General features: G+C 45.1%; 1 protein-coding gene across 1 annotated transcript in view; it reads left to right on the plus strand.

Moving 5' to 3' along the window:
* Nucleotides 1-13438, plus strand: part of CHN2 (chimerin 2) — a 505884-nt gene that overhangs the window by 266974 nt on the left and 225472 nt on the right. Inside the window, exon 6 of the mRNA XM_030202483.1 lies at nucleotides 2222-2507. Within this exon, the coding sequence (XP_030058343.1) occupies nucleotides 2222-2507 (286 nt within the window). The remainder of the gene's footprint in view (nucleotides 1-2221; nucleotides 2508-13438) is intronic.

The raw sequence follows: 13438 nt of genomic DNA on the forward strand, positions 1-13438 counted from the left end.
AGGTTCCTAAAAAAATATGAAACCCACACATGACAGCACACACCTTGTCTGGGGTTAGTGCCAGCACAAACCTGGGATATTTCACAATAGAATACAGAGGTTCTGACTGTTTTCTGCCATATGGTGCACACCTACCTGTATGTTGAACATGTCCATCTGCTTCATATTTATGGACCATTGATTTAGGGTTCAATTACAGTATTCCTCCTGGCCAACAAGACAGCACATATATTTTCACAATCCAGGCACAGCCGTGTTCAGGAGTGGAGTCCTAACATATACGCATAGGTTACTAAATACATACCTACATGTGTACTTCAGCCATGTATGTTTACACTAGCTCCTGAGAAGGTGCATAGGTATGTGGTTGCACTTCTGCCGCTATTTTAGAAACAAATGCATAGACCTTTAGGCTCTAAGTAGATCATCTTTATTGTTGCACTTCCCAGATCCAAGAAATATCCTATATAATAAAAAGCACCTCCAACGTTCTGAAGCTGACTCCGTGAAAGTGAAGCCTTGAAGCATTCGTGCTCCTGCTGTATCCATCTCCTGAATTGACATCACGTACTTCCGGGTTCATCACAAACAGCAGTGACCAATCACTGGAAGGGAACGCTGCAGAGTTGCAAAGGCTACGGAACGCGACGCATGAGGGTGTCGTCCTCCCTCCCTCCCTTCCAGTTCCAGGCCCCCTCCCTCCGAATTTTAAAAGTCATCTTCACTTACCAAGTCGGGTTTACGGCGGCCAGCAGGAGCGGTAAAAGGCGTGCAGGCTCGGCCCTTCTCTCTCTCTCAGCTCTGGTCCCGCCCTTGCGGAAACAGGAAATGAGGGCGGGACCAGAGCTGGTTAATTTGTAAGCCACATTGAACTGGTCTGTTTATTTCTGGATAATGTGGGGTATAAGCACCAATAAATAAATAAAATAGTCTTGATGTATCAGCCATCCTTGAATGATGTGGGGATGAAGAGACAAACAGGTCTACATTATTAGTAGTGTTTGTATTTGAGCAAGACAAGGATAGATTATTTACACTGTACTTCCATCTCCGAGCTGCTTTATTTCTAGATCAGAAGTTGTGGGTATTTCCTGATTTATATAAAATTACACAAGCGAGAAGGAAGAAAATTCTGGCCATAGCCCAAGAGACATGTAGGCTGGGAATGCAAGTTTTCCTTAGATTTCTTTGTAAATGTATTATGACTTGTTGCACTTATATTTTCTTTGAGCACCAGCAATTTCAGATTTTTTTCTGGACAGTTAAAAAAAAAAAAAAAAAAAAGGGTCTCTATCATGGGGGGGGGGGGGGGGGGGGGGGGATGGTGGTACATCTGAAGCTGTGGTATTGGGGCTGTCCTTAGACACATAGGGCTCCTTTTACAAAGCCATGGTAGTTATTCCCACGTAGCAAATGTGTCAAAGCCCATAGGAATTGAATGAGCTGCACTGGGAATCACTACCGTGGCTTTGTAAAAGGAGCCTATAGTGAGAAAGGCTTTAATTGTTTATTTGGAGTAGCCAGGCTTTTTCCTTTTTGTTCAAATAGTTTCTTTTGCCTTTAGTAATTCTCCTATTTTCCTTTCTTGGGTCTCTCTCTCTCTCTCTTTTTTTTTTTTTTTTCCATTTCTATGATAGAAGCCTGATATTGTTGTAGGTTTTTGCCTAGCTTTTGTTACTTGATGTTATGTTTACATTGATGGGTTCCATTACTATTTGAATTGTGAAGGTTTGAATTGATAAATATTGAAGAATATTTCTGATTTATGAAAATTATAAAATATTTGGACCAGTGACGATATAGGTGAAGCAGTATGAGTTGACTCCCTCTGATGGTTCTCAGAAATTTTTTTTATGTTTGTGGCATTTCTTCTGACTATCTCCAACAATCTAAGAAATAATTTATCTTTGTGAGCTATTTTGGAAAGGTACACACAGGTAGGCACCTGTGTACCTTTATAGAATAGCCTTGAAATAGGCATATACATGATCTTTCAACCTAGGCGACCTGTTGTAAAATTATTCTGAATTTTCCATGTAAGATGAAAAATTCTTCAAAATTAAATTGTGATTCAATCTTTTACAAACCTCTTTGCAAAGTTTGATTTGGACTTGTTACTTTTTTAAAAATTTTAAATAAAAGACTATAAATACCTGATCTAAAGATGATCAACTCTACTATCATTCTGGCTATACTTACCTTACTGCTCTTCTCTAAATAGGTTTGGCTATCAGACGTTGAACTACAGGCTTTTCTATGATGGAAAGCACTTTGTGGGAGGGAAGAGATTTGAATCTATCCATGATTTGGTGACAGATGGTCTGATAACATTGTACATAGAAACCAAAGCTGCCGAGTATATTTCAAAAATGACCACAAACCCCATATATGAACACATTGGCTATGCCACCCAGCTCCGAGAGAAGGTGTCCAGAAGGTTGACCAGAACAAAGAGCGAATCCAAAAAAAACAGTGTCTCAAGTGACGAGAGTCCTGCTGTAGAAAAAGTAAGGATCTACTTTTCATTCTTTTGTTTCTAGTCAAACCTATTTTATTTGTGTTTTGTACTCACAGTGTTTATTGTAAAGCAGGAAACACTTTACATAGTGGTACAAGTTCAAATTTAAGGATCCCCAAGCAACAATTTCAAAGGCTTCCAGAGTTGGGGAGCAGGGGGAGTGGGCTCTAGTTAAGAAGATCTGGGAGTGATTGTAAGTACACCCTATTCTTCCTTGAGCCCCCTTCACTGCAGAGGCTGCTTAGCTGGAATTTGATATTGACTCCACCCCAGGCTTTGATATCATGAGGTACTCCTTAACGTTTCCCTTTCTTGCTACTTTATATAATTATAAAGTAAAGTGGGATTGGTATTTAAATATCAGAAGAAATGTGCACCTCTAGGACTTATTTATTCATTTACTCAATTTTTTGTATACTACCTACAAGCCCGAAAGCTATTGAACTGTAACATTTAGGTACAGTAAGTATTTTTCTCAGTGCTTTTTTTTTCTAGCAAAAAAGGTGCTGGTACTTAAATGCTAGGCCACCCTTCAGGGGTGGGGTAATCACTGAGGAACCCACCCCACAATAGCCAGGCCCCCTGTAACCAGTCATAGAATCTATGACAAGGTAGAATTGGTTTGTAGAGCCTGAGCTCTTTCATTAAAACTTGAGGACCATGGGTCAATTTTAGCAGACAATGGAAAAGGTGCTTGCCCCTCAAAAGAAGCCCTGATTTTTCTGTCCCAGGAGCAGTGGTGTAGCTACGTGGGGTCATGCCCCCCCCCCCCCCCCCCCAAATTTTCTCTGGGTCCCTGGTTTTGCTGGCTGGATTTCCAACCCCCACCAGCTGAAGCCTTGTCCAGCGCCGGTCTCCGGCACCACCGCATTGCCTGCCCTGCTGTGTCTTCCTCTCACATCAGGCATGCTCCTTTTAGTGAAACTGAGCATGTTCAATTTACTAATAGGAGTGTACAGGACATGAGGGGAAGACAGAGCAAGGCAGGCAATGCGGTTGCGCCGGAGACCGGCACTGGCCAAGGCTTCAGCTGGCAGTGTTGGGGACCCCCGCCAGCCAAGGAATTTGCTGCGGCAGGGTGGCGAGGCGGCAGGGGGGCCTGCGGCAGACCAAAATGTGCCTCCTCCCCCACCTCGGGCTCTGGCCCACTCCCACAGTGAGTTCTGGCTATGCCCCTGCCCTGGAGAGCTCACAATATGAGTTTGTACCTGGGCAAGTCATTTAATCCTCCATTGCCTCAAGAACAGAAGTTGGATTCAGTGGGGGGATTTGAACTGGGCACCCCTGATTCTCAGCCCATTGTTCTAACCATTAAACTCCTCCTCCACTCCATTGACATACTAATGGTGCTCACTAGGTGAGAAAAGTTTGATTGCTATAATGAAGCAAGATTGCAAGAAAGCTATGTTGTCGTTGTGTTATGTGGTGTATTAAAGAAGTTTTATTCCTTAATATCCGATACATGTGTATAAGGCTTGGTGATCCCATTATACTAAGGCTAAATGTGCCTCATATCAATGGTCCTCTATGCCTTGAGACAGCTCATTGCGAAACTCTGGCCAAAGTCGGTGTGATGGACTGACCACTTGCACATTACCTGTTTTATTTATTTATTTGTTGCATTTGTATCCCACATTTTCCCACCTATTTGCAGGCTCAATGTGGCTTACATTGTTCCGTAATGTCGATCGCCATTTCTGGCATGAGAAATACAGAGTTATATTGCATTAAGGTTCGTAGGTGACAGAGAGACTTGATAATTAAGTTAAGTAGTTTTCATGTTTTGGGAACCACTTGAAGTCAGTTCTGTGAAGTCAGCATTTTTACACTACAGTTTTGGAGTTAGAAGGGGTTTTTTTTGGAGCCTGTGAAGATTAAACAGCCCGTTGATTTCTTTCTGCCCATGTTGTTTTTCAACGTTGTTTTTGGGTGGTTGGTTGGGCTTTCCGCTGAGGCTTTTTTCCCCTTTTCTTCAAAAGGAAATATTGAACTTTACAGCTAAAATATTCTGCAATGCACTTCACAGAACCATAGTCATACATATAGAAAAATACTTTGGTGCCAATATATGAGAGAAATATTAGAGGTTATACAGTATTAAAGAAGTTTGCCAACTGTTTTGCTATGCTGTTTTAAAGAAGTGCAAGCATTAGAGGTAGTGTTTAGATTTTAGTTCTCCAGATACAACCCTAACCCCAACCTGGGTACTGTCTTGTTAAACTAGTTATGAACCCTCTCATGTTGGTATCCAGACAGGATACAACTAAATCTTCAGTGTAGTTACAAATAACAAATACACAATTTAAAAACAGACATCACAGCACCAAATTAATAAACACACAATCCTGTTAATCAATAACAAACTTCTGAAAACTAAACTGTCCTTTAGTGCTTCTAGACTGCCATCCTCACCACTTTGTTCTTCAGATTCTGCCTCAGAAGTACCAGGTAAAACAAAGATTTTATAGGTAGGAAAGGTTTTTGGGTTTTTTCCTTTTCACCAGGCCCTCTTTACCTTTTTCCCTGAAGACCAGGTAGTTTTAGCTCCTCAGTTCAAATAGGACTGAATTCTGAACCTTTGGGTCCAGCCCCTGCCATGCTTCCAGCTCCTCCTCCTCAAATATGCATAACTTTTTATACATAAAAAGACTTATTTTACATAGAATGCTGAGATGGGAATTGATATGTTCAGGTTGGGACACTCTAAATTCCAGGTTGGGACACTCTAAATTCCTCTGGTATTTTACAGAAGACTCTGCAAAACATTTATTTCCTGGCAGTCTAACTGGAACAGCAATTTTAAAAGCTGCTTGAAACTTGGCAGCTCTGCAGAAGGGAGATTTAAGCTGGTCTTGGATTTCTGAAGAAGCTACCCTGATTTATTCTGGTAATTGCAGCACTGGGTAGAATCGGGGACAACAAATTGCACATGGCTTTCAAAGCCAGGACTGGCCAAAGGTCTCCTTGCTGAGCTTGAATAACTTGGAAATTCTACACACTAATAGTTCTGCTGCTGCTTTAAGATGCTTGCTGTTGGATCATTGTGCTGCCATCATTTTTGGGTGGAACTTTGTGTTACTAGGGAAATCGGAACAACATTACTATGCACAAAGTGAGAAAAACTTAAGAGTGGCCAGCTTGTCTCAATGAAATGGAGCCATAGGAACTGACTCTGTAGGTGCTGTGGGTGCTTGAGCACCCCCAATATTGAGAAAATTCCTTGTATGTGTCCAGGGAAGAGTTATTTACATTGGGCTTAGCACCTTCAATACTTCTGAAAAGTTGGCTCCTTTGAATGGAGCTATATAATTATCCTACTTATCCTCACTGCTGTTGCCATTAGTATGGTGGGAACAAGTGTTCCAGATTTATCTATCAAAAAATTTGGCAACCTTCCCAGTTCTCGATATGTGATTGGTCTGTACTGATTACAGTGCCACATATGTTATACACACTGTATGATGCAGTCCAATCCCTTTCCGTATGGAGTCATTTCTGCCACTGTTCTCCATTCTTCAATAAACTTTTCTATTATTATGCATCTTCTCAGTCTTTGGTATCCTTGGTCGTCCTCCCAATTTTTTTTTATATTGTTGTTTTTCGTGGGGTGTCTTGAGTTCTCCGTCTTGTGGCGGATTTTTTCCTGCCACTGTTCCAGGCATGACTTTACCCAGAGTTTTATGGATTAGTTTCAAACAGAGGCATAGCCTGACAGTATTTTGGGTGGGCCCAGAGGTAACTTGGATGGGCCTTTCCACACTTCCCTCCCCAAATATCTTCCCAGAGATATTTTTTAAAATATAGATATTTTTCACCTACCACGCATTTCCCCTCCTCTTCTATGTGGCGTCCTGGCATCTGTGTTTCTGTCTCTGAATTCCGTCCTTCCCCAGTGTACCATATAGGCATTCTTGTGCGCCTGCAGCGATTCACTCGCTGTTTGTGCCTGCCTGCAGGCTTCCATCTGCCACATGCCCGTGTTCCACCCTTATTGATGTCATTGCCTGTTTCCTGTCTGACAGTCCACAGCAAGCGCAGGGCAGGCGCAAGCAGCGAGAATGAATTGCTGCAGGCACCGAAGATGCCTGTATGGTACAACGGGGAAGGATGGGGTTAAGAGACAGAAGTGCAGATGCCAGGATGCCGCGGAGGAAAGAAGGGAGAGAGCAGTGTGGTGCTGCCACTGAGTGGGCCTGATCCACAAATGAGTGGGCCTGTGCCCACCCAGGCCTACCCATAGCTACACCACTGGTTTCAAATAATTTAAAAAATAGTGATGTAACAGTTAAAAACTTTAATTAGTATAGAGTGATAACTACTTCTTGGAAGTGTTTGCCAGCTGGTATGCTGCCACATGTACCTATCTATGGCTAATAATATTTTTAAAAGTTGCACATGAATGGTAAACTTTAAGATAGATGCTGGGGCACCAGCACATGAAGAAAATTTCTAGCTCTACAAATGAAGTAGCCTAGACGGGCATAATCGAACGGGGGTGCCCATCTATAAGGGCACCCATCTCTAATGACGGCTCCGTAAAGTGGCGTCCCCGATCGTATTATCAAAACAAGATGGCCGGCCATCTTTCGTTTCAATAATACGGTTGGGGCCGGCCAAATCTCAACATTTGGGCCGCCTTTAGGGATGGCCGCCATTGGTTTTCGCCGATAATGGAAACTAATGGCGGCCATCTCAAAACCAGCCAAATCCAAGCCATTTGGTCGTAGGAGGACCAGCATTTGTAGTGCACTGGTCCCCCTCACATGCCAGGACACCAACGGGGCACCCTAGGGGGCACTGCAGTGGACTTCAGAAATTGCTCCCAGGTGCATAGCTCCCTTACCTTGTGTGCTGAGCCCCCCAAAACCCACTCCCCACAACTGTACACCACTACCATAGCCCTTAAAGGGTAAAGGGGGGCACCTAGATGTGGGTACAGTGGGTTTCGGGTGGGTTTTGAAGGGCTCCCATTTACCACCACAAGTGTAACAGGTAGGAGGGGGATGGGCCTGGGTCCGCCTGCCTGAAGTGCACTGCAGTACCCACTAAAAACTGTTCCAGGGACCTGCATAGTGCTGTGATGGAGCTGGGTATGACATTAGAGGCTGGCAAAAAAAAAATTTGTATTTTTTTTTTTTTTTGGTGGGAGGGGGTTGGTGACCACTGGGGGAGTAAGGGGAGGTGATCCCTGATTCCCTCCGGTGGTCATCTGGTCAGTTTGGGCACCTTTTCAAGGCTTGGTCGTGAACAAAAAGGGACCAAGTAAAGTCGGCCAAATGCTCGTCAGGGCCGGCCTTCTTTTTTCCCATTATCGGCCAAAGCCGGCCATCTCTTAACCAGCCCCCGTCCCGCCTTCGGTACACTGCCAACACGCCCCTTGAACTTTGGCCAGCCCTGCGATGGAAAGCAGTTAAAGCCAGCCAAAATCGGCTTTCGATTATACCGATTTGGCCGGCCTTAGGAGAAGGCCGGCCATCTCCCGATTTGTGTCAGAAGATGGCCGCCCTTCTCCTTCGAAAATAAGCAGGCTATTGACCTATTTACTTCATTTCCATATGTAGAAACATACGAATCCTATTGACATATTTGAGTGAAAGAGTATTACTTCATTAGGCCAGGTGTACTCAACCCAGCCAGCTTTTCAGGACACCCCAATGAATATGCATGAGATAAATTCACAAACACTTCCTCCATTCTATGCAGATCTATCTCATGCATATTCATTGTGGATATCCTAGAAACCTGACTGGCTAGAAGTGTCCCAAAGATTGGGTTGACAACCACTGGTCTAGACTAAAGCGATAAACACAAAAAGGAGTAAAAAGTTGCTCAAGAACACCTCATTTACCATGCAGAGGGGGGACTAAATGCTCAAAATGTGAGATAATTGATTTCATATTAAATAACTAGCTGTTAAGACCGTTAAAATGGGCAGGATTTGTGTTTTGCAAAATGTAATAATTCTCACCTCCGTCCATCCATGTGCAGCAAACCTCCTCTCTCCACTGCCCTCCCCTCCCCCGATCCATGTCCAGCAACCCTGCTCTCTCCCCTATCCTCCCCCCATGTCCAGCAGCCATTCTGTATCCCCTGGCCTCCCCCCCCCCCCCCCCCCACCGTCCTGGCCTCCTCTCCAGCAACCATCCTCTCTCCCCTGCCCTCCCCCATGTCCGGCAGCCCTCCTCTCTGCCCTGCCCTCCCCTGATCCATGTCCAGCAACCCTGCTCTCTCCCCTGCCCTCCCCCCATGTCCAGCAGCCATCCTGTATCTCCTGGCCTCCCCCCCCCCCCCCGTCCAGCAACCATCCTCTCTCCCCTGCTCTCTCCCCTGCCCTCCCCCCATGTCCAGCAGCCCTCCTCTCTCCCCTGGCCTCACCCCATCCACCGATCCTCCCCCCCATATCCAGCAAACCCTCCTCTTTCCCTTGGCCTCCCCCGTGCACCAACCCTGCCCTCCCCCCATGTCCAGCAACCCTCCTCTCTGCCCTGCTCTCACCCCATGTCCAGCAACCATGCCCTCTCCCCTCTGCTCTCTCCCCATGTCCAACTACCCTCCTCACCGCCGCTCCCTCCCCCCTCCGTGCCGGGCCCCCTGCACTGACCTGACAGCGCCTCTCACCTCCGTGTGAAAGCGCTGCAGGCAGCAGCAGATCGCTCTGCTGCTGCCTGCAGCGCTTCCACACGGAGGTGAGAGGCGCTGTCAGGTCAGTGCAGGGGGCCCGATACGGAGGGGGGCGGGAGCGGTGGCGGGGATGGGGGGGGAGGGTGGAGATTGGTGCGCGCGATGTTCGTTTCCAGGCTCCAGCGGCAGCGTCCAACAGTCCGACTCCGTTTCCCTCTCCGTTCCGCTCTCTGACGTCATCACTTCTTGACACAAGGGCGGGACAGAGAGGGAAGTCTCTACTGCGCATTTGCAGGTGAGTTGGTCACTTGCCATTTATATGTTTGATGCTGGATTTCAAAAAGATGTGGGGTAAACACAAAAGATCTCCTAATGGTATGAAATTATTACTCTGTATTCTATTCCGGAAATGGCGATCACCACTATGGTATTTGTAAGCCACATTGAGCCTGCAAAGAGGTGGGAAAATGTGGGATATAAATGCAGAAAAATAAATAAATAAATCCAAATGTAGAGCATTTCCACACAAAGCAAAAGTTCAATTAATTTTTGCATTGATTAAAGGCCTGGGGAGTGGTTTGGAGGAAGTGTAAACCTGAACAGAACAGGCATGGCAGCACTAACCTGCAAGAAGTGGTAATTACACCCAATAAAAACAACAGGGTATCCTGCTACCTAATATATGTGATTCCAAAAACTAGAATCCCCAAAATATGTATACACTAGTGGAACCAAGCCCATTTCCTCAACAATGAAACGGGCCCTAGGAAGGCTGTCTTGTAAGCGATTTTTTTTCTCTCTCCCCTGCCCTCCCCTCCATGTCCAGCGATTCTTCCCTCCCATCCCATCCCCTCCCCTCCATGTCCAGCGATTCTCCTCTTCCCTACCCTCCCATCTATGTGCCGCGATTCTCTCCTCTCCTCCCCTCCCTGCTTTCCCGATGCCCTTCAATTCATGTTCTTCTTTGTACCTGAACTTTCTCTGGCTGGCTGGCTGGCTGGCTGGCTTTGTTCCGTTCCGTTCATAACATCCCCCGACGTCAGCTTGCCTCCAGCGTTCCCTTCCCTCTCACTGTTCTGCCCTCTGATGTCATTACATCTTGACGCAAGGGCGGGACAGTGAGAGGGAATGGAACGCTGGAGGCTGGCTGACGTCAGGAGCTGTTACGAACCCAGCCGGCCATGGAACATTGGAGGCACAAATTATTATATAGGATATGAACATGTAGAAAAATCATATTAAAATAGTTTCAGGCAGAAAATAATTGTTGTAAAAAACTGGAGATTTACATCAAACGATAACCCTACAGCAGCTTCCCCTAGCTAAAGTTAGGACCCAACAGATGCCCCTGGTTTTCAGCAGTATGAGATCTTAAGAAGGCTTTAGCACTATCAGCACATGTACAAGAAAATCATAATACCCAATATATGAGAAAGGGGGCTCTATACTTGTGGGGAAGCTCATGACATATAAATAGCAAGGGAACATGGTTACAGCATAGAGAGGGAATGTACATGGATATGAAAAAATATCCACATTGGCATGTACATCAGCCCCAAGGTGCACATAAGTGCCTGCTGGAAGGGCAGGTCCAAACCTGAAGGTCAGACCTTTCTCCCCTCTTGAATAGTAAACACTTTTGATCCCTCAGTCATACAAGGACCCTCCAACTCCCAGTCCCACCCCTGGGTCTTACTGGGGGTCTCTGATATTTAGTTAGGAGCAGGCACTGCTCCTTATCCCACATCTGGCTGTTAGTGGGGATTTCTGCTGTCTACTCAGAAGCAGGCACCACTTTTAGCTTGGGTTTTTTCCACTAGATACCAGGCCCCTGGTAAGAGCTATGGGGAGGGAGTGGGATTAGGGAGTAATGTGCCCTTGTCTGTATGGGATCAGAAGGGTTTGACACGTTGGGATGAGGAGGGGGATGAGTTGAAGGGATCAGGAGAGTTTGCCTTGTTCAAGAGAGGTTGGATTGGAAAGGCTGAAAAGTTTGGGAAGAGGATCAGATGGTGTTTGGGGGGGGGGGGGGGCAGGATGAGGACATAGCTGGGGTCCCAGTTTCCAAATGTTTTTCCTAACATCTATGTGTGGCAGAGCATCTTGCAAAATACTGTGGGAATTCTCCACATCCTGACTCAGATGGTGGATTGCCCTCTTAACTACTGCCTAAAATGTGCCTTCATGTGTGTCTGTCATTGCACCTCTAATGAGGAATTCCTCAAAGAATATCAAAACATCTGTTTTCTGTGTAGTAGCTCAAGGTGATCTACAGTCAGGCACAGTAGGTATTTCCCTGTCCCCAGAGAGTTTGCAATCTTAAATTGGTACCTGAGGCACTTGAGATTTAAGTGTCTTCCCAACCTAACAGGGAACATCAGTGGGATTTGAATCCTAGCTGCTCTGGTTCACAGCCCACTGCTCTAAGTATAGATAACCATTATTTCCGTTTGAGTGAACTAACATGACAACTATACTATTCTGTCTGTGAGGAATCGGTGGAATTAGGAGCACTGATATTCGGTAGGGAGATAATAGTTCATGAAGATGCATGATCCAAATTACTTTAATTAGATATTTAGCTGACTTATGTGGATAACTCAGGCTGCTAAATATGCTCACCTAAAGTTAACCAAATAAGATGTTTGCTTAATTTTAGGACAGCCATTTCTGCAGCCCAATTTAAGCATGTAATTTTACCCGGGCTTCACTGAGTGTAAGCACAGTCTGGTTATAAGTTGTCTTCAACCCCAGCAGATACCTGTCCCCTCCCAAATTTATATGGTCTGTGGCTGTGGGCTGCAGTTTTTTTTATCTGGGTATATCTGAAGTTAGTCAAACAAATCTTTTAAATTTCAACCCCATATTTCTGTGTGTAATTCTTCACAACAGACACTAGGTGTCAGCTTTGCCTAATTTTAAAGTTTAGTAGTCTGTTCAGCTCATTTCACATTATACTGGAACAGAGTGTTTATAGCCTAATCGTCTAGAAATACCAGTCAGCAAACTGGTTTCAGGGAACACCTCTTAATGCATTTGTGTCAGTGCAAAATGAGCTCATGTCACACTAGGCTGATGAAAGGCTTATAAGCTTCTTACGAATATGATGTCTAATGAAAAAGTTATTCTATATTCCATCTAACTTTGTGAGCTGAGCCAGCATTCATATTACTCTATTAAATATGATTTCATCAGAAACTGTAGAAATGTAATATATTTGTGTATGTGCGTGGGGTAAAGGTGGCAGTAGATAATGAGGGAAGAGTGAAGCAGCTTTGGGGCTTGAGGGACTTTCTACCCTTTTCATGCAGAAAAAAAGTTTCAAACAAGTTTGAGGAATGGCTAAGTGGTAAAACCAAGTGAAAGAAATGTTTTGGTACATTAGTACCTCTTAAGAAAGACAGCACATTTTGCAGTTGAGATACAGGTTATCTTCATGACACATGAGGTTAAAGTCAGTGACAGACAAAACAGAAGAGCCAACCAAAGAAAGAAAGCTAAGCAACAGCTGAAAAAGTGGAGTGTGCCTTTATCATAGATCTTGTCGGGACTGGATAACTGAAGAGTGCTGTCACATCACTACTTAAACTTTTGCCCCTGGATTACTGATCCAAATTCAGCTCAGTTCAGCTCAATAGAGACTTAAAAATGGGCAATATAACTTACAAGCTGCTTTGTGCCAGGGACAGGAGGAGGAGGAATGTAAACCATGCCTGCCACAGATGCACATGCTAACCAGCTGGCCAATAATCAAAGTGATTTAAGCAGGCAGGAAACTCTCCTGCTCTCTTAAATTGCTTACTACTGCCTAACCTCTGCTATTCAGCACACTAAAGCAGGCAGAGCTGCTGAATATCACCTGTGACCATCCCCAGAAAAAGTGGACACATCAGGGACAGCGTTAGGGAGGAGCCTGGGGTTATGCAGGTGCCGGCAATATTCAGTGCTGCCATCCCCCCCCCCCCCCCCCCCCCCCCCCCCCCCCCGCAGCTAATTGACCATGGTATATGTCCTAAAGTTCCTAACTGGGGCCCAGATGCACTAAACCTTAACGACCCTTTACTGACCCTTAATGAACCGTAGCATGCATCAAAGGCCATTTTCCCACAAAGCTAGCAGCTAACGAAAACAGAATGCAAACGAGAAACTACCATTGAAATGTGGACAATTCGGAATGCACTAACCATACCGACGATTGCAACGAATCATCTACCATCTGAAATTTAACATGAGCTCAGACCTGTCGTTAAGGCCTGAGCTGTCATCTCCCCGCTGGCCTCTGCACCATAAAAATCATGT

The sequence above is a fragment of the Microcaecilia unicolor genome, chromosome 1 (assembly GCF_901765095.1).
Source record: "Microcaecilia unicolor chromosome 1, aMicUni1.1, whole genome shotgun sequence".
Classification (NCBI taxonomy): domain Eukaryota; kingdom Metazoa; phylum Chordata; class Amphibia; order Gymnophiona; family Siphonopidae; genus Microcaecilia; species Microcaecilia unicolor.